At 37.2% G+C, this 22,229-nt stretch overlaps 1 protein-coding gene across 1 annotated transcript; it reads right to left on the bottom strand.

The window, feature by feature from the left end:
• Positions 1 to 919: 919 nt before the first annotated feature.
• riok1 (RIO kinase 1 (yeast)) lies at positions 920 to 21,110 on the bottom strand. The gene is made up of 17 exons (XM_088643660.1): positions 20,943 to 21,110; positions 18,255 to 18,459; positions 17,896 to 17,986; positions 17,227 to 17,296; positions 16,751 to 16,793; positions 15,822 to 15,914; positions 15,249 to 15,361; positions 13,755 to 13,835; positions 13,234 to 13,320; positions 11,410 to 11,547; positions 10,233 to 10,336; positions 9,070 to 9,176; positions 7,048 to 7,113; positions 6,133 to 6,252; positions 5,311 to 5,364; positions 4,530 to 4,664; positions 920 to 2,720 (listed from the first exon to the last, which is right to left on the bottom strand). The coding sequence occupies exons 1-17, from the start codon at positions 21,011 to 21,013 to the stop codon at positions 2,610 to 2,612; spliced, it is 1,689 nt and encodes a 562-aa protein (XP_088499786.1). The 5' UTR covers positions 21,014 to 21,110; the 3' UTR covers positions 920 to 2,609.
• Between the last annotated feature and the right edge of the window lie 1,119 nt (positions 21,111 to 22,229).

The raw sequence follows: 22,229 nt of genomic DNA, 5'->3' as shown, positions 1-22,229 counted from the left end.
ACACATTCATAACTTCTCAAACTGAAGAAAACTATTATAGATAAGGCTGAAGTTTTTTCAAATAACAGTGGCACTTGCTACCACTTTACAGAGCTAGTCTGGTTTAAGATGTATGCAGACAGACTTTAAAAAATATAAAGGATTGTGTTTGTCTTCCCTGTTTAACAGCATCTAAAACACTACATTGTTTAAAACAGAGACCATTTAGATGCATGATCATTTATAGATCATGTATAACCATCCATCCATAAAATGTATATCCAAATAATTTTGATTACTGTATTTAGATTTCAAATATTACAAAGTTTGGAAAAACTTATGAATAAGCAAATGATTAAAACGTCTTCAAATACGTGCAAAAGCAAATCTTTTTTTTTAACAGTTCGCTTTAGAACATTAAATTGTACAAAATTAAAATGACTATTTTCTCATGCTAATAGTCCCAAATGTAGTCTGTAACGAAATCAATTCTGTGAACATTTGCACTTGGGTTTAGACCTATTGCTGTTTAGATCTCTTGGCTCTCAATCACATACTGCAGCGTGTTCTTGACTCTCAGACTGGCTGGTTGCTGTTCATTGTGGTGCAGTGTTCATTAAAGTGTGGTGTCCACACTATTGCATTTTATAACTCACTATTTCAGCACCGGATAGAAGGGAGGGTACACCCTGGACAGGATGCCAGTCTGTGACACAGACACACCAGGGCCAATGTTCCCAGAAGTCACTTACCTATCAGTATGTCTTTCAGATGTGAGAGGAAACCAGAGCTCCTGGCGGAAAACTACATGAATTGGGGAAAACCTACAACTCCACACAGACATCACTTATCACTTACCTATTGTATTGTAAAATCCCCTGGATTGGTCCTCTACTAACCCAGGTATAGTGAAACACAAGATGGACATTGATTCAGAAAATGACAGTACATCAATTTTTTATTATTTTCTTAACTGGAGGGTCCTCATGATAACTTAGCACATTAACTGAGATTCGTACCATTTCAGAATGAGATTTATTAACAATTCAAAATGAGGTGTATTAATAATTCAGAATAAGATTACTTTATTCAGAAAAATCATGATGAGTTAGGAGAGAGTAGTTAATGAAGGAGTTCATATAATTTTTCTCTATTCGATAATGTTAGATTAAAACTGTATTATTATACTTTGAAAGTGGTATTTAGGTTTCAAAAAGGTATTCCAAAATTAATTATGACAAATTCTGAAGGTAATGAAACATTAAATCATTTTAAAAATCTATCATTGAGATTATTTATTAAATACATATTTTAATGTTTCTGGACTCTTATATTGAATAGTAGAACATAACAGCCTTACAACTTCATCAGTTCCTACTGCTAGGTCCACTTCAGGCTTACCTGGGAATTCATTTAAATATGCTTTTTTATTTTAAGCAATAACAAAATGTATCAGAAAAAAATGCTGTCCATGATTTCTCTAAACCACACAATAATGTTTTACAACCAGGACATTTCTGAGCCAAGAAATGCCAGTTTGGAGCAATTAAGGTCCAAATTTAGAAGCAACAAATCTCACATCCCAAAATAACCAGGTATTTTCCATGTTCCATGTTTAAAAATGAAGGGGTCAGAACATATTAGCAACTTTTGTGATATACAGCTGCTTTTTTCACATCATTATGATGCATGAAGCATGCAGCATGTGATAATTTAGGGCAACTCTTGAATAACTACAAAAGGAATTCACAACTAACTCATTTAAATAGTGATAACAGGGCCAGAAATCGGAGAAGCGGATTATATCAAGTTACTGCAAATTTCAAGAATATAAAGTTATTAAACCATTACGCTTTTTACCCCAAAGTGAGGCATAATATGCTTGGGAATTGATATGAAAAGTGGTTCATTGTTAAATATGAAAGGAACTGAATGAACTGGTATTTAATTTGAAGTATATGTAGCAAACGGAGCGTTCCCATAATGCCTTGTGTACAAACTCTAAACCATTAATTTTCTAAGTTGGGGGAAAAAAATCAAACAAAAAACTACAAAAGAGCATAGTGAAAAGATCCCAGTATCTGTTTTTTTAAGGTGTTTGATAGCACATGAGAAAAAGGCCCTGTTTTGCTTACACTCTATCACTGAGATTATTTGGGAAGTACTGCTGACAAAGCATTCAGATGCAGCAGGATGTGTATTGATTAAATGCTCAATTTCTCCTTGAAGAACAATGGATCCTGCAGAGGATAAAACATCCCCATAGGCCCAAGGCAGGCCCTAGTGAGCAGCCACACGATTCCCGAACAACACTTCAAACTGTCTTCTGAAAAGACTGTACACTCCTTCAAGATCTCATTATCTTTTAGGTTCTCATGTCTCAGGATTTGGGAAAGTACCGCATTGCACACGGTATCCTTCTGTGACAGAGAGAGTAAAAAAAACAAGCACATCAAAAGGCTGTATAAATACCTGTGGGTTTAGATCCATAATAGCAACTTTCTAATGCTATAAATGGAGAAGGAGGAAAAACAAGCAGTTGTCTTGGAATGTAAGGTGTTACTATTCCCCCTCTGTGACCTGAATGCTAATCCAATGCACCAGCACCCAGCTGTATCGTGTTGATTCTTCTATCTCCCCTTCTTCATCTTGGCCACCTTCTCTTTCCGTTTCTTGACATGCTTTGGGACCTTGTTCTTCCTCTTCTGTCTCTGAGCGTCCTTCGCCATTTTCTTCCTTTCCTAAAAATGGAAATGGGAAACTGAGCAATTGGAAAATACCTCTGCAGAGCTCTACAGTTCCGAGTAGACAGCGCAAGAGCAGAATGCAGTTTATTCCTCGGCGCTCCGCTCCAGACCTGTCTGTTTACACTGGCTCCCTGTCGGGCTCAAGATGATTTTAAGACCAGTTCATCTGAGTCTTAATCCTAGAAAAACTCAGCTAGAATCTCTCCTGAGGCTGCTGTCTGCTTTTGCTTCAGTTCACATTCGGGGCCTCCTTAGCAGTTAAAAATTCAAATGCTTAAAAGGAAGAACAGGTGCTTTTTCGAATTGCAATATTACACTAGACTATGAGAAAACCAAGGTCATCTCAACTTTTAAATTCAGTTGACTACTTTAAAAAAGGCTGACAAAAAAATCAAAAAGATATTTTAAGACAATTCTTTCTGATTCTGGTGTAATCATTGTGATGATAAGGTGGCGATATCAGTGATGACCTGATTAATGGGATCCCCTAGTGTTTTCAGTCCTGGTCCTGGTGACCCACACACCTGAATTAGATAACTGAAGCCTTCAGTGATATAAGAAATTGCTTCATTGGAATATTTGTATTTTGTTTCTGGTTACAAGTTTGGGATTTTATTTCACTTACAATACAAGGGTTGAAGTTAAAGGCTCCCAGAGCTGGCAACAAACAGTTCAAATTAATCTTCTGACGGTAAGGCAATGCAGGGTTTGATTGTCTAACTGGTGTGTGGGTCACCAGAACCACTGCCCTAGACACTGGGGTTTCACGAAGTTGTAAAAATGAATAGTGTGCCTAACAAAGAAATGTTTTGTTCATTCTTCATCATTGTCTTCAAGTAATCTCTAGCAAGTGTTGCTTTTTCTTTGCCACATCGTGACACTTAATTTAAATTCACTTACTATATATGAAACCATCTTTGTTTTACGCATTCAAACATCATCCACTTGCAGTAGCAATATTCCATTCCACAATTTCAGAATACAGCCATCAAAATGCTGATCACAGCATAGCTGTCAACTTCAATAAATAACAAAACAGCTGCAGCTGTAAAGTACCTTGAATACTAGTACCATGAATGAATCAATAATCACTCAAGGGATGTGCTGTCAACCTGGAACTCTGGGGAGTAGCTTCACCAATTCAACACAATGGATCTGCTCCAATTAGGCCTGTGATGGACCTGGTGAGCTAATGGTAGTATTATTTATAATACCCGTGATGTTTTTTGTGTTTAAATTGGGAATTTGTGTGATGAGAGGTTCCCTGAAACATGGTCTTCCAGCCCAAAAGGTTTCAATTCTAAACAGATGAAATATAGTTTTACACCAATCACATATATTTATTACTTAAAATAGATGAATATGAATGAGTTTCTGCATTTTGGTCAAATATTGATAAGTGGACTATCCACCCAACCTCTTTAGATAGGAACACTAAATGTTTAACTCAGGCTTCAAATCGAACTGGGCATTTCTTTTCTCTATAAAATCTTTATGGACCGTGTGAAAAGATTTTGATGTTCACAAAAAAAAAACTCACTTCTAAAAATATTAATTTGGCACTTTCATTAAAACTTCATAAGAATAGTCCTTCCACTTATGCTAGATGGTAAACCTAAAAGAGCCTGATTGGTGTGACCAGTTTAATCAAACTGTCACTACAAAGGGAGATTACAGAAATTCTAAAAAAAAATCTGGGATTTTACCCCTCCAAAGATAACTCTACCATACAGAGCTATGATAACATTCAACTAAAGCTAAGCAAAGAAAAGCTATCATTTTTCTCGCATGTTTGAAACACACCTTCTTGTCTAAAGGAGGCTGCTGCTCGTGATCTTTAGGATGACTCTCTTCCTCGGATCCAGAATCTTCACTTCCATCATCCTCAGAGTCAGAGCTACTCTGCTGGGGTTCTGTGCTTTCCAAGAGAGCAGGGACCTGGAGGAACAGAGGAGACACATCTTAGGGCGATCACAACTTGGAAGTCGCAAGGACAATAAGAACAAGTGAAAATGTCCTTTCCACATTTTTTCTCAGGTTTTCTGAAATTTTACAATGCATTAGCAAGACCTCATTCAGAATAGTGTGTATAATTGTGGTTACTACAAAACAAAAATATATTTAGTACAGTCCAGTCCATATATATTTACTATACATCAGAGAAGAGCCACGGGGCTCATTCTGGGGCTCAGAGGAATATCCTGTTCTGACAGGCTGAAGGAATAATTTTAGAATCAACACGAGAAGGCTACAAGAGGACCTGATCCAAAAATTCAAAGTCAACTCAATGGGATTTGTCAGAAGCAAAAGTAAAACATCAATCACAGTACACAAGTGAGTGGAAATGCATTTAAATCTCAACAAGCAGAACAGCAGGCACTTTTTATACAAAGGGATATGGGAGTCTGGAACTTACTGCACAGCCTTGTTGCCAAGGCCGATAAAATCGCTTCTTTCAAAAACGTATGGACGAGATCCTCACATCAGTTGGCTACTAGCCGACCAATGAACCAAAGGCCTCCTCTCATTCGTAATCTTTCATACGTTTAAAGAAAGATAAATCAGGCGCAAAGATTTGCGTTACCTTCTGTACTCCAGATAAATCCTTCTTCAATCCTGTCACTGTCTGATATAAGATCTGAAAGAAAACACATCAGCAGTGTCACTGAACCAATTACATCCAGAAAAAAAGTAGCCACAAGAACTAAAGGTTTAAAAAAGAATCAATAACACAGAACAGAGCACTATCATTCATCCTATTTAAAGTTGAAAACACCATTATTGTGTGAAATTTCACTTTGATCATGTTTATCTAAAGAATGTAAGATACTGTTTCATGTATTATATACAATATTGTATTGACTTGCATGACGTTCTATACTTGTGTGGCTTCATAGATGAATATGGTGACTGCTCAATTTTTTCCAATAGGTTCTTATACAAAAATATGACATTTTTTCGTATTATAAAAGAAAAACAATGTGAAGGATACTTTGGGGCAAGTAGAGTGGTACAGAAACATCTAAACTATAAAAAAGAGAGCTCTTCCAACCCTCTCCACCTGCCATGCGTCAAGCTAAAATGCTGCAATGTAAAGCAGAATTCTGGTTAACAAAACTAATGTTCAGCTTCTTCCATCGATTTCAGCACAGCAGCAACACAGTTGCTATTTAGTCGGAAAGGAGACAGATCTCAGCCACCATACCTAGAGATATTAACAGTCGCACTTTTAGATCACTGTGACAACAAGTTATGCAGGGGTAACACTGGTGGTCTTACCAATAATTTGGAACACTACAGTGACTGAAATAAGGCAAGAGATTTGTGGCAATGCAATTGTGACGTGTCCAATTAAAACACACATAAACCTCACACAAATTCTTGAATGCCCTCTCCAAAGACTCACATTGTCATTCTGGACATTGAGAGAGATGTCCTCTTCCTTCATTTTCAGCATGTTATCCACATCTCTCTCATAGTTGCTGACGTCATTGAGTGTTCGAGGAATGTAGGCTTTTTTAAAAACCTGCAGTGTTACAATAAAGGAGAAAAAAAAGACACTGTGTTCAACAGAAATTGCATTTGCTGTATGCATATCTACAGCATTCATATCTATAGAAGTGTTATAGAAGAGCTACATTGTAACAAAACATCCTGATGCGAACTATAGATGGTCTATTAACAGAATATAAAAAAAAGTACAGAATGGATGCACCTCAATTTTGTAATTCAGATCTGGACTGCACCACAAGCCAACACGGAATATAAAATAAATGTACAATATTGCTTGCTGTTAAATATTTTTTTAGAGGCACAACTCCTGTTGTTCAGACTTAATCTTAATTATGTGAATTTTGAAGTGCATGAAGACAGATGCTTCTTTTAATAGCTTGTGTTTTTTAATGATATTTGTGGTGATATTCTGGTCTAGGGTTAGCAACTTTACTAATATAAAACAGATTTCCTGAAGGATCACATAGTTACTTTGCTCCCGAGGAAAAGTACCAGTTCTACGAGAATTCACATTATAAATTTTTCAAGAACCACTGCCCATTACTTTGAGACTATTAAAAACTGCATAAATAGTGCTCTTGAATGGCCTTCATCTTGATCGGTGGTTGAGCCAAACAATCCACAGATCACACATTCAGATCTGGGATTTGTCATTATTTGTGGCAAGGAATTCCCCACTTCACAGCAAAAATCTTCTGTCTTCAAAGCCATCTAAAAATTACCATACCATACAACGTTATTTCCTGTGGCTCACAAAACAAAGAGTCCACTCTATGCACAGAAGAAAATCTCAAAATGGAATGGTAACCTCTTCATCAACTCTGTCCTGGTTGGATCTTTCCTCCGATGTTCTTTCAGAAGCTATCTCCATCGCCTGAAACATCACAAGGCAGACAAATCAAATCACACACGGAGATGAAAAATATATTATACCCAACAACCAAAGCTTCTATTTTAGCCAACCTTTCTGTTGTCATTCAACAGATTTTTCACAAGCCTAAGTTTATAACCCCATTCTCAGTAGTACATACAGCAGAGATGCTGCATGTGCAACAAGTGGAATATGTAAAACCATCTGTTTCAGAAATTAACCTCTGAGAGACACTACCGGTCAATCAGAACTGAAATTGTTCAGCATCTGATCTGAACTGCACTTTCCCCAGGGGTGTTACTCTGCTTAAGGAGAACGCATGAATCAGGATGCAGTGTGTATATACAGTAATTGTGGAACTGTGCAAGTTCTTTGTGTCAAGTGTACACATGTATTATTAAATTGTCTTTATGGTTTTTTTTGCATGAACATGAAGGTACCAGATTAAACTCCTTGTACACAAACATCCTTGGCAAATAAGTGACTCTGATTCTGGGTTGGTAAGAATAAAGAATGAAAAACAAGCACTCTACTCTGAGTAACAGTTTAGCTGAAAAAAAGTCTAAAAATATCAGTTTATTTTAAAGTTACGGTGCTCTATGTCTGTGCAACAAATCTGAAACTGTAAAAAGTCACACACAGTCTGGTTCAATCTGAGATAATGAAGTAATTTGCCTACTGTACACACCAGAAAACCTGCAGTATTTCATTTACCACTATTTTTAAAAAGGAAGACAATTATCCTGTAATCAATAAACCTGTGGAATGAATTTATGAGTCTGGAGAAGCGAATTTACATGGTTACAAAGACCTATATCATAAATCTTTAAACATATACAGCAACAACTCATTTTTCTAATATTAACTGTAAGCAATTAAAACACTTGTTTACTTGATCAAATTTTGAAATTATTTTTTTTAATTCACACTGTGCCCCCAGGTGTAAAACCAACAGACTCTTTCATTCCCACTGCAATTACACTCTTAAACAATGCAAAGTAACTGCCTTGTTTCTTTACTCCTGTAACACTACTGTATTCCCTTCCCTTTTGGTGTTTATTTGTTATTGTGTTGTGTTTGACTGTGCCATAAAACAAATTTCCCTTAGGGGACAATAAAGCTTGAATTAAATTAAATTAAAAATGTAGAAATATAAAATGCCTGGATCTGTGCTTGAGTTGCTTGTGGCAGTGCCTGAGTTTTCCCACAGGTGGCAGCACTCCTGGGAAGTGGCACAAAGCATTTGAACACCCCCACCTCTGCCTTACATTTCTACTGTTCTCTTCGCCTCTGGGTGCAAGTACAAATGTGTGATTCTCTTGAATAACCACTCAGTTGCACGGAAAAAGCAGATCACACACTTTATACACAGCAAGAGAAAGAAAGGGCTGTACCAGGACATTGTGGGAAGGGGGTTAAAATACTGTGTGCAGTTTCCTTACAGTCATTTCATTCAAGATTCTGCCACAAGAAACTAGTATACACACTTTCCAGGTATCAGACATTGTTTATTACATAAACTATACTGTATTCAACAGCCACTTCATTTGTCACTTCTGTTCTTTAACGGCAATTAAGATTATTCTTAGTATCATCAAAATTAGGGCAAATTTATACCAATGCCGTGCTACAAACACTGGTCAGCATTTAATTATATTGGTTTGTTCTGTTAGAGGTTTTACACGTGGCTGTCTGCCTATTGTATAAATTTTACTGAGGAAGATCAAGAGCAAAACTGACCCTCAGTTATATGACATACAGACATACTAAAAAGTTTGTTCCAATATTTTGAGTTACATAAATGCTACATATTTGTAAAACACCGACTTTACAAAACTGTTGACTAACTGAAATACGGTTTCTGTTTTGTAAAACGTGTTTTAGAAATACTAATGAACAAAAGAATGTGTTAAAATGTTGGCCATATTTAAAAATTTGAAAGAAAAACTGTGCTCTCACTTTTTCCAAATAATCATCAATGTTGTCGCTGGTGATGGAAGGGTCCGTGACAAACTCAAAGAGCTCTCGTACAGTCATCACGGCAACACCCCGTTTCAAGAAAAAGTCTGATGGAGAAGAAGAAATAAATGGCAACAATGTTAGTCACAAGAAAATAAAAATATAGGAATGCCAGACAGCACACTACATCAAAGCAAATATTTCATGGTTTGTTACTTATTTACAACCTGACCATTAGCTACCAAACAAACACAAACATTTAGCTATTTGAAAAACATCACATTAAAAAAAAGCTATTAAACCTGCTGAACTGAAGAGAAACATACTTTTTTTAAAGCAGTTTGTTAAACACCCAATTCTGGGCCTATGTGGTCATTATGATAAAAAGGGGAACGCCAACTCAAGAAAGAACTGCTGATTTTATGAAATGTGTGCATGCTATTTATACTAGAAAGGAAACCACAAGATGAATGGTAAGCTCGCAGGGGATATGCTACTATTCCCATACAATAAAGACTAGGAACTATAGTAACAGGCCACAGATGGCCATGTAACACGCCCAGTGCCCAGGCAGGCTGACACTCAGACCAGCTGTGGAAACACTCTGATAAATATGATAATGAATCTTAGACTTCCACAAGCTGCTCTGAGCTGCTATACTTTCTGGATTTCAAACCTCAGCAGGTTTAAGTCTGTTATTACTTACTGGGTCATCAGACAAATACACATATGTGAAATTTAAATTAAGTAGCAATCATGCACATACAGCAATTTAATGAAATACAAAATAAGGCCATATCACTGCACACAAATATGCACATAGCAAGGAGCTATGAAGGCAGCTTGAAGACTGTGTTCCTCTTTCACATTCAACAGACGCACAAGCTGAAGCTGATTATGGTGGCTTGAGAGTCAAGGTAGGTTCTAGTTCAAGCACAGATGGAAGGCCCCCGTCCTGCACTTAAATCTCCTGTTTGTCCCTTGGAACTGCTCAAGAATTAGAAGCCAGCGATGAAGGTCTGCTTTCTAACAGGAGGTGTGTGTGGAGAGGACTATGTTTTTTCTCATGCTGCAGAAATGTATGGCAGTAGTGGGAAGGTCAAATTGATTAACAAGTGGCAACAGCGAAGTGGTGGAGTGCGGAAAAAAAGTGCCTTCCCCACCATTAATATTGGTGCAGTCCTTCCGAAGGAACTCCAAGGCATGCGGGTGATCGTGTTCCACAGACTGAGACACGTCGATAATGTAAGCATCTCCGTTATGGTACCTAAAAAATACAAGACACCAACTTTTCCTGTACGTTCTTCAGTCATGAGGAAAATTCATGGTTTGAAGTACATCATCACAAGAGAGAAAGTCCTCTCCCATCTAGTGTAGAAAGATGTAATGCTTCAATGGACTAGAGTGTCCTTGTGACATCACGTACAAAGGTTAATAAAAATCTGTGTTCTTATGTACAGATCAAAGTTTTCCTGTACGTTCTTCAGTCATGAGGAAAATTCATGGTTTGAAGTACATCATCACAAGAAAGTCCTTTTCCATCTAGTGATGAAAGATGTAAAGCGTCAATGGACTAGAGTGTCCTTGTGACATCAGGTACAAAGGTAAATAAAAATCTTTGTTCTCATGTACAGATCAAACATCAATAGTGTTGTTCATCACTTAAAGGCATGTTTTTCCCTTTCAGACCTTTACCACAAACTACATTTTCCTACAGTATGCCTCTTGCTATGTACAAAATGCAACTGCCTCTCCTTCTCTTCACCTCTTCACTTTTATGCATCTCTCTGGGTAACTAATATTGTATAATACCAATTCCTTACTATCCATGTTTGCAGGATTTCTACATAGCCAAACATTTCAAAAAGAGTTTGTGTGTTTTGACTGTGCAGATTTTTTTTTTAAAAAAGGATTAAATAAGATGAAACAGAAGGTTTTGATTCAAGTCGTTAATCCGTTAACCTTCTTGGATGATTCATTGTCAGCCTAATCTGGCCCTTTCTCAGAATTATACATAATATAACAGAAAGGTGTGTCTGAGACGTAGCTGGAGAAGATTTCCGCTATCCCTCAGCTCCATGCGACCATTTCAGCACAGAGAGACAGTTTTTCCTTTGGCTCAGAGTAAACAAACATGGATGCACGGCTGGAAATACAATTTCTAAGTAGATACAATCTTGTAAATTAGGCAAAAAAGCAGAGAGAGAAGAGAAAAACTACAGTAGTACTAGGAAATTCTGTAAGTGCTAGTACAGGAAGGTGAAACACAGATCCAGGAACTTGCCTTTAAATGGTGAACAGATGCCTGAAAAGGAAGAAGGATGAAACAAAGAGACTTACAGAATGTTGAATTCACTCAGGTCAGCGTGGACAAGTCTGGCCTCCTGGTACATCCTCCTCATGTGCTGGATGACTTGCAGGTACAGCTCCCTTGCTTTGGATTCCGACAGCTGTACGTTCTTCAACAAAGGTGCTGGCCTGTAATTTTACAAACATCACCACGGTTCCAGTCTGCAGATATCACCTGTTTCCCATTTACAGTCCAGCTTATTTGTGTAATGTCCAAATATAATACCACCCACTATAAAATTCGCTTTAAGAAAAAAAGATGCAGACCACAGGTACAAAGGTAATGGACTGTTACTATTTTATATTAACAGTTACAGTGGCCCTGGAGAATTAGCATACCTCATCCAAGTTACTCTGCATGTCCATGTCTCAGAACACAAGAAGACAACCTCATCTTATTTCTCGAAAACAAAGCTTGACAGTTGTAACTTTCAAAAGTTATTTTTGCCATTTTATGTGCACTGGTCATGGAATAGATGACCATAGATTGGCTTGTATGGCTTGGTAACAACAGGAAAATGTTACTAGCCAGCTTTGGATTTATAGCAAAAGATACTTTCATAAGATAAAATCACTTTACTGGCTATATACAATTTCTTGTATTAGGAATCTGTCTTTTCGCATACCCCAACTTGCTCTCCATGAGACACACAGATAGGGAGAGAAGCTTGGGGTCAGAGCACAGGGTCGGCCATTTATACTAAAACATTGTTAAAAAGTTTACAAGTCTTTAGTTTCATGCTTTCACATATATTACAATACAAATTTAAAAAGAAAAATAAATCTCTCTAAAACAGTATGGAATTTTCTTCTTTAAGCAGACTCAACAGCTAAAGCACTTTCTTCTTCGGTTCTTTCTAGGTTAACAGGCGATTCTAAACTGCTCGTGCGTGCCTGACAGTCTGGGACTTGCTTCAGTCCTGCCTTGTTCCCTGAACGTCCTTAGTAGGCTCTGGGTTGCCAATTCCCTTGAAGCAGCTTTCTGATCATGGATGAACAGAAGATGAAAGATAACTTAACTTAAAGATCTGACTGTGTTTGGTAACAACTTGAAGATCTTAAAGACTACAAAACTTTGTCTCCAAAACTGTTGCAATGAAAACAAGAACCAAATTAATGTCACTCAGTACCTTTCTACAGTCTTTTATAAACAAGGCATTTTATCACAATTCAGTATTACTAGAATTTTGAAAATAACTGCTGAGTTTTCTGTTTAAATCTAAAGTTTTAACCAATGACCATTTCCATACAAACCCAATGTAATGTCTTTTTTCATACAGTTCAATATATCAGTCAACACTCAGAACCAGCACAACCTTGGGATATTTGGGGGAGCCCGAAAACCCCTTTTCTTGAATGCAGCTAAAATGAAATGCCGCCCTGGTCTAACACAAATCTATCCTTTCCACTTGTCTAATATTAATAAACCACACTTAACATCAAGTTCGGTCAAAATTCACAAACGCAAAACCCTGATTTTAAAGTAGTAACTATACATGAAGAATTGTACCAATAATGTGGTAGGGAATTAAATATCCATCTTGTTTACATTTCAGTACTGATTCTGTCACCTCTTCCCATCATGTTGTTTTACCATTCAATTCCATTTTACATGACAAACTGCAGCAGATCAAAGTTTAAATTGGTGTTTAAGTCACATGTAAAAAGGCGCTAGAATGCCTTCATTCTCAATTGTTAAAACGCCAACATAAAATTAAGGTTTTTGAGGGTAAGCCAAAGGTCAGCCTAGTAAGTGTCCTTATAGGTAAGGAGGCAGAGAAATCATGAAAAATGTAAAAAAAGGAGAGGACTTACATTTCATTTTTGCCTATGAAGCCCATAACAAGAACGTGGCTTCTCAGCATTATTGGTTCTGGACTGGGTATCTGTGCCACCTGCAATCTATAATTTGTAAGTGATCATTTTACAGTTAGTATCAGAAAACACATCTTGTTCTCTAAAACAGGTCAATTACACTTTAACTTTTGGGATTTACACATTCTAATGAAGTAAGTGTCTTTACTGAAGTGGAAAAAAATGCCAGGTGTTAGTCTTCATTCACTCATCACATTATTGTTCCACAAATATATCATATCTGAGTTACAACTGCTTACTTAATTAATGCTATCCACAAATTTCTGAAACTACTGAAGTTCTATGAATTGTGAGCCTGTAAAAGTTAACATAACAATTAATTTTTTTAATAAATATTTTTAAACCACTACTAGAAAATCAAACTTAAAACATACCAGGAGAAGAACATATCCATCACACCAATGGTTAATGGACAAGAGAACTCAGTGGGACAAAGGCTTTGTTCTTTTAAGGATACTCACCTTATTAAGTTTCGCATTTCTTTTTCAGCCCAAGTCCTCACCATTTTTCTAGGATTACCTTTACAATAGCCGTGACGAAACCTAGAGAAATGCAATAGTATAATCGGTAACACATGCACGAAGGTCTTGATTCTAGATTCACTAATATATTCAGCGCAATTTTTACTTATTTATGATTGATTCCCTCTTTTTAGTTTGAGCATTAACCCAACATTAACCAGCAAAAATCAAAGACTAAAGTGAATAAACTAATTTTATTATAGTGGTATAAAATGAAAAACATTAGTTATTCATATTCCTTTGCTGACATTACAAAAACACATTGTACTTCATATTTAAATAACACTTACAATAAAAAAGCCAAATAAAAATTAGGTTGTCCTAGTAAGTTAACAAGCAACTGTAAAATGTACACTGTTTCGGTCACCCCTTTATATCATATCACTACAAACCTGACAATCATTTGATGCACATTCCAGTTAGATTGGCTGACATGAAATATGTAGAAATGTTATTCTAGTATTTGCACATTCACAGAAGAAAATACAGATTTGGAGGTGTATGCAGGAGTAACAGGTTTCCTTCTTCACACCACTCAGACTGAAAAAGGGTTCATCCCAGAAAAGGGAGTGAAACATGAATTAAGAAGTCAGAAGTGGAAACTACATGGAAGTGCCTTTAAACTCTGAGAACAGAAAGCACTTCTTAACACAAAGTTATGTGGCAGTATGGAATAAAATACCCAACCAAGTTGCAAAAGCTGAAACTCTGTCAACAAAAGGCTGGATGAGTTCTTCTTATGGCAGATGATTACAGTACTCTTTATATCCTAACTCTCCTAGACCTAGGCACTGCTTTTGACACTTTTGATCATGACATTTTACTCTCCCTTTTTGAGTTTTTGACATCGCTCTTAAACGGTTCAACTCTTATCTGAGTAATTAACGACACCTTGTTTCTCTTGGGGGTTTTAGTTCCGAAACTGGGTTCACTGGGTTTCTTATTCTTGAAGTACCACTGTATGAGCTAGTATTCTATGTCTAGACAATATTTTGTTCAAGTAGCTGTTGAGGTAGCTGTTCCACAGACTTTACAGACTGCATGTGGTACACCATCACGTCCTGAATTCCTGATGAGGACCCAGGAAGAGGTTCGGAGGTTCATTTCAGTTATCTTTCAGCTCATACACAGGAATACTAGTATGTAAATGACTTATAAAAAGGAAAATAAATTCTCTAACAATGAGACCTTATTTCATTGCTCATTGAATGTTATACATTACTCTCCTATGTGGGAATTGGTGCTGAGCAAAGACAAAATTGTACAGGTGCTGGCAGGAGCTGAAGTGATCTCTCGGAGACATCTCAGTCAACACTGGAAGTGTCTGCACATTTATGATCAATTTAACTCCATATCATGAAAATTGAGGAAACACTATTATCTTGTAGAGTGCTTTCTTGTCAATGAATATGGAAGATTTGTAAAACAAATTACCTGAATTCTCCACTGACATATTTGTCACGATCTTTGAACAATAAAATGGAGGTTTTGAAGATCTTTATGGCTCTGCTGTCTCCCTGGGAAGTTGTGGCGTGGTACACGTTAGCCTGAATGACAAATTCTGGAGTTAAAGATGATCAGGAAGACCCATGCCTCTGTATGAATGAAAGCTTTTTTATAAAAAAAAAAGTTGCACACTAACATAAAAATACCAAGCAACAAACACTTCTGGGTTGGTTTTGCTCGTTAAATGAACCCTGTAACTTGCATAAGAGGAAACCATTCAAAGTCACCTGAGTTTTGGATGCTGTCTACAAAATCATTAAAACTTTAAATGTTGCTGCTCATGCAATATGTACAAATTATATGAAAAAATGATGCAGTTCAGAAGAGATCGACAGCAATCTGCTAAAAGTTATAAATAATGTGACTTTTTTGAGACTTATGCGAAGGTTTAATCACTAATGAAGACACACGGTGGGGAGTAAGTTACAGTTCCTTAATGTATTAACAGTGCGCTCTCCCTTTGCAGAGGGACAAGCCTCTGGACAAGAATCAGAATCTCACCTCCTTGCCTGTGCTGATGCAGCCATTGATTTCAGAGAACACGCCTCTGCTCAGCATTTTGAAGAGAATCATGCGAGTTCTTGGATCTAAAACCTGGGAAAAACAACCGATGGGAGAGTCAGGAATTCGTTTTATGCCCAAAACCAGTATACCTCCTGAATCCACAACATTTCTGTTCACAAGCTGGAAAAACGCATAGTACCGGCAGACTAGTCAAAGAAACTCAAAAGGTCAAATGAATGAAAAATATCCAAATGAATAAAGAATGCATAGAGAATGGCCGTAATGAGTCCTGATTCATACAAAAGCCCTACATAGAACTCAGAAGGCTAGAACAGGCAGGCAGAGATCAAAGTGATACTTCAATCATTCAGGCCATTTTAATAAAGACCAACACTTTGCAATGTCCATTGAAAAAGGGCGGAAAAACAGCCTAAAAAAGTAAAAGAAGACAGGTAAAGTGTAGGGCTGAAAGTAGTCTTAAAGGCCTGCATCCTTGCATTTGACTTTCACAGTATACTGCATAGTTTCAGAAAACAACATGGTTACAGGTAGCTGTTTGTGAGATTAACTAATCAACCCAATAAGATCTAAAACTTTCAGGAAATCTTATTTGATGGCTCTATAGGTTAGAGAACATAACTTACATTAGGTTCCCAAGTGGATCATTATTTCATTAACATTATTTCAAAATATCCATACATTTCTAAGATGTAAGGCTCATTTTAGAAGGCTAGCGCTTTTCCGATTTTAGCATCTAGCTACTGAAGACAGAGAAAATGCTCTCTTTTTCTCAGTCTCAGATGTACTTTAAAGCTTAAAACAGCAAAGATCGGTGGGAAAACATACTCCCACTGTTGATATATTCCGAACAATGTACAAGGATTATTAAGGGGCTTACACAAATGATCACTTTGGAAAAAAAATACCTGTTCAACTGTAGCTCTGTCAGATTTGTCCTTAACGCGCCGCCTGCAAAATCATTCAGGAAAATAACATATTTATTCAGCTTACTGATATTTGTTTGCTTACAGTTACACTGTATAAAATTCTTTAGACGGATTCCCTTCTCCAGACACAAATGAATTCTGGTCTACACATGTACTTTCAAATGCTTTTTTATAAAGAGTATGTGACAGTCAAGCCCCTAAACTTTACGCAAAGTTTAATTGTAATGCAACAGTTCAATTGTAATGCAAAGTTGTTTCAGTTATGTCCTTACTAACACAAATCTTAAAATGCAGTTCTGTTCCCTTGTTACTTATTTTACAGTTTTTTAAAACATGAAGCTTACTATAATCTTCGCAACAGTAAATGAGATCCTTAATTTTGAGTTAACTGTAATTTTTGTTATTTCCTAATAAATACTTCCAACATCAGTATAAATAATCAATGGTCCACTTACGTGTCAGCTTCTTTTTGTCTCTGCATTTCTGTAACTTTGTTTATGACAGAATCAGCATAGTTGAGTTTATCTGGTTACATAAGAAAAGAACAAAAGCAATAATAAATGTTAATGCTGCACAACAGACAGAATGTTGTACTTTCTCAATATCAGATTATATCAAATGCAAAATCTTAATGTGAGCTAAACAAAAATACAGGTATTTCTATCATAAGGCAGAATTATCTGCCTAGAGATTAAGATGCATTATATTAACTAATTACTGAAAATAATATTTGTACCCCCTTTACAAGAAAAGCAGAATTAAAGGTAAAATAATGACAAGATTTTTTTATTCACTGTGTACTTAAAGCTAACATTGAAATGCTCAATTTCAGCTCATTTAACTTTACTTTCTAAAAACAAAGTATAGCGTGATAGTTTTTAAAATACCTTAATAAACAAAATTAGTTTAAAATATTTTCTTATCAAGTTAGTATTTTTGTAATATTAATTTGAAAATTAATATCTTGTAATATAGGGCAATTTTTTTTGCTAAAATTATCTAACTGTACACAGACCATTATACAATATAAATATAACCTGCCCATATTACCTTGGACTTCAATAATGAGGACTGTAATCACATATTCATTGTAGGTTTATAAAACAACAGAAGGTCTTTCTTACCTAGGTTGATTTTATGTTCATATTTTCTCAGTGCCTTGTCTGTTGGAGTTGACATCTTCAGTGATTTATTACTTGGAATCTGTCTGTTTGCCTTTCAAAATCAAACAATCGATAATACAAATTATTTGATTTACTGACTCAATGTAGAAGTTTTATTATATAATATATACCTTATTAACCCACACACACAAGGCAGCTTGTAGAGTCAATTTTACATGTTTCAGTTTATGCCCTGTCAGGATACATTAACAAATGACTTAGGACAAAATTCAATTTGATCAGGCCTATGTTTTACAGATCCCTGGTTATCAATATTTAATACATTTTATACATTGTCTCCACGGCAGCGTATCAACTACCTGTTGGTTGTTCATGCAAAAGGCCGTGTAACGTTTGGTGAGGTCTCCCCCAGCACTATTCCAGTCCCACTCGTCGTCCTCATCCTCTTCATCATCATCCTCTTCCTCGCTGCACTCCTCTGTTGTTGAACTCAGCCCCACTCTGCTTAGCTCATTCTCCAGCACTGGTACTGCCTTAACTTCTGAGGCATCACTTCCATTCTCACTGTATAAGCAAAGCACAGTCTGCTTTCAGAACAATACGCACAGATAGGTATGGAAGTTCCAACCTCTGCTTAAGTTTTACAGTACAAAAAAAGCAGTATTTCCCGATTCATTTTCTCTTTGAGTTTTTGCAAGTGAAACTGGGCTGATGTTCAATAAAAGGGCAACAGGTTAGATTTTACATCAACAGTTTGCTAGGAAGTGTCACAAAATACCAGGTGCTTCACCATTTTGGATTAAAATGTTGAATAGTGATTAAAAACCGGTTTTAATGGTATTTCAAAGGACGGAGTTTAATGAATACAAAGATGACAGGTAAGACCATGTTGCACTTAATAATGAAGATCTCCTGGTTGTTTTTAGTGCGAATGAATGCACCTTTAGAGAGCTTATCACAGAATGACATGCGCTGCTTCAAAAATGAGAAGATTCATCCAGGCCACTGGCTCTGTAAGTGACAGGCTAAACCTTGGAATTCAAGATGGTCAAAACACTGAGCTGTCACATCTATTTGATCCAGGTGGTCAACTGCTTTCAGAATACAATGGCTGCATCACACAACATTTCAGGAAGCGTGCAAATTGACTATGTGCTTGCAGGCTGTTCAGGGGTAACACTGGCAGCTAATAGACAAAGTCACTGTTTTCGATGCAATAGAATTATGATGATGTGGTGAAGACTTTCCTCTAACACAAGAATGCCACTGGTTCAATAGTTCTGCAGTTCCTACAACTCCACCTGAAAGTTTCCATTTTCCAGCAGGGCCATGTAAGAGAACTATTTTGAGCTTTTGGTGAGGCCAGACTCTTCTCCTGACCTCAGCATGGCAAAACATTTGCAGGACCAATATTGCCAGTGCCACTGACAAGAAACTAGTGTGACCACCCTGCCTTTACCAGCTGCATTCACAGTAGGTGCACAAAAACAGCAGTGCAACATGTCTGGGTCCAAAAGGCTGACCATATCTATGAGCCAATGCTGCTGGGACTGTGTTGATGTCATTTCTATATTGCTGAGAACACTTCATATATTGGAGGAGAATCATACACGTGCATCTGCCTATTATATAGCAGATCTGGAGAAATGAGAATTTGAACAAGCTCAAAGTGATAGTGAACATTGCGTTTAACACCCCTACTCTTTCGAACAGTACTTCCTAGGTAGTTTTTTTAATGAAAGAATAACCAGGATCTCCACTTAACAGCACCGTGTCCCCTGTCACCATACAAAGGCATTGGAAGTTGTGGTCCAGAGGGCAGAGTGTCCACCAGCACCAGTTACAACACAAACCTGGTTTTCCTTGAAGTCTCTATTCCATGGACTGGCCAGGCCCAGACTTGCTCGGCCTCTGAAAGGACCAGACTAATGGTCACACAGCAGTGCTATCAAATCCCCAAGAAGGTCATTCCCGACATCCATCCATTTTCTAACTGCTCTACCCAGTACAGGGTCATGGGGGAGCCAGAGACTATACCGGCAAGCAATAAGTGCAAGGAAGGATACACCCTGGACAGGACGTCAGCCTATCACAGGGCAGCCGGACACAAACACAGACACACACCAGGGCCAATTTTCCCAGAAGACAATTAATCTCCCAGTATTTCTTTAGACTGTGGTAGGAAACCAGAGCTCCCAGAGCCAACCCACAAGAACAAGGGGAGAACATACAAACTCCATACAGACAGCACCCAAGGCTCCAGTGCTGTGAGGCTGCAATAGTGACAGTGTCTCGTACCTAACACGAACATTGACATGGTTTCATTCCGACACTGTGATGTTTCATACCGAGAAATGTATCACAAGAACATAAGAAAGTTCCCAAATGAGAGGAGGTCACCCCTCGCATGTAGTCCGTTTGGTCGTCAGTAGTTAACTGAATCAAGGATCTCAACCAGCCGTTTCTTGAAAGAAACCTAGGTATCAATAACTTTGAGGAATAGATTGTTTAACACCCCTACACAATTAGGCATAATTTCTATACAACACACAGACTGTATAAAGTAATTGTTATTCAACGTTCGCAGTATATCCTACAAATGGATATAAAACGCCAGTGGGAGTCACGTTTTAAAGTGGAAAAAAAAAAAAACGTGTGCAAGAATGGAGTACTTTCTGGTATTTATTGAAATAATTAAATACCAGTTTTGAAAAAACACGAACACGTTAATTCGGGAGAATTCAACCTTATAATTTGCTGAACGACTCAATGTAATGTAGTTGCAATTTCAATACGCAAATATGCTAAGCACACTGTAACTGTAGAACGTCATCATTCATAACAATTCGTTAGAAATATGAATCTCTTTTAACTGTTGAATATTCTGTTTCACTTATTTAGTCAAATAGTCGTTTGAGCTATTTAATTTGTCTTCAAGCATGTTTGTGTTATGTGGAAGGCCGGGCAGAACTACTGTTGTTCTCGGCAATCATGACGACTACTGCTCAACAGCAGAAATATTTAATTTTACAGAATAGATTACATACCCTTCCGATATTTCGGCATCGTCAAACTGACCCGGAACAACCGTTGTTAATATGTCCGCTGGCTTTGACATGACAAACTAGTCTGTAAGCTACAAAGTACAAATACAGTATTTCACCAGCCACAACCCTAAAACACGTTCCTTCCACAGGGCTAGCAAGAAACACATGTTGTACGAGAACCGGAAAGGATCAAACCTTCTCAAGGACAAACAAAACGCGTTTTTACTCGAGTCGTTCATCTGTTCGGATAAAGACATAGGCATATTTTTGTAATATAAGTAAGGCTCCCTTATTACATAAAAAAGAGACCTTACAACAAAAGCTTTAATATTCCATTATTGTAATAGTTTATTTGGTTTGTGATTCAGCCTTCACAGTAAATGTTTTGGCATTTTTTTAACGTTTCCCTTTGGAATGTTTAAATCTTCCTTAATCAAAATGCTGCGTCATTTAAAAATGCTTTATTTCAAGGAAATTATAGGCAAAGCCAAGTCCAATGGTACATTTCAAGAGTTTTTCTCTATTTTGTTTACATTGGCTCTGAATTTTACAGCTTTTACAGTTTTTAACTGTTAAAAAAATGCCTGGAACTATAATTACAGTATTCATTATATTATAATCTATGCAATGAAGGTTTCATTCTGTTTTTAAAAATGTATTCTATTTATTAGTATTCAACTTATTCTATTTATGAACAATGGAAGTATTATTGTTTCTAAGAAAAAAGTGGTGTTAACTGCTGACACAGGACGATGTATTTGTATTACAGCTTTCCTAGCTGAAGCTTAATTCATGGAGAAAATCTCCCTGCCCTTCAGGGCTGGTTGGCTGCCAAGGGACTGCTATTTTGTAAAATAGTCTCGTGATTATGGTTAACACTGCTAGAGGAACACCGCACTAAGCACCCTTCATCTAGGACCAGTTGTAAATGCGATGAGAAAGTGAAAGAGTTAGATAAGACAAGATCACATTATTTATTAGCCATGTACAATTTCTTGCATTACACATTTGTCTTTTCACATACCCCACCTTGCTCTCAATGAGACACACAGACTCATTGAGAGAGGCTTGGGGTTAGTTCAGAGGATCAGCCATTTATACGGCACCCCTGAAGTAGTTGAGGGGCAAGGGCCTTGCTCAGGGGCCCAATGGAGTTAGATTCCTCTGCTGGCTGCGGGATTTGAACCAGCAACCTTCCTGCCACAGGTGCTGATCCTTAGCCATAGTGCCACCACTCCACCCGTTGCTTGAGGTTAAACTCCTGCATCATCTTTTCCAATCAGGGGA

The sequence above is a fragment of the Lepisosteus platostomus genome, chromosome 8, assembly GCF_059453375.1.
Source record: "Lepisosteus platostomus isolate fLepPlt1 chromosome 8, fLepPlt1.hap1, whole genome shotgun sequence".
NCBI lineage: Eukaryota > Metazoa > Chordata > Actinopteri > Semionotiformes > Lepisosteidae > Lepisosteus > Lepisosteus platostomus.
Note: the sequence above shows the minus strand (reverse complement) of the source record. Positions and strands in the feature narration are given on the sequence as shown.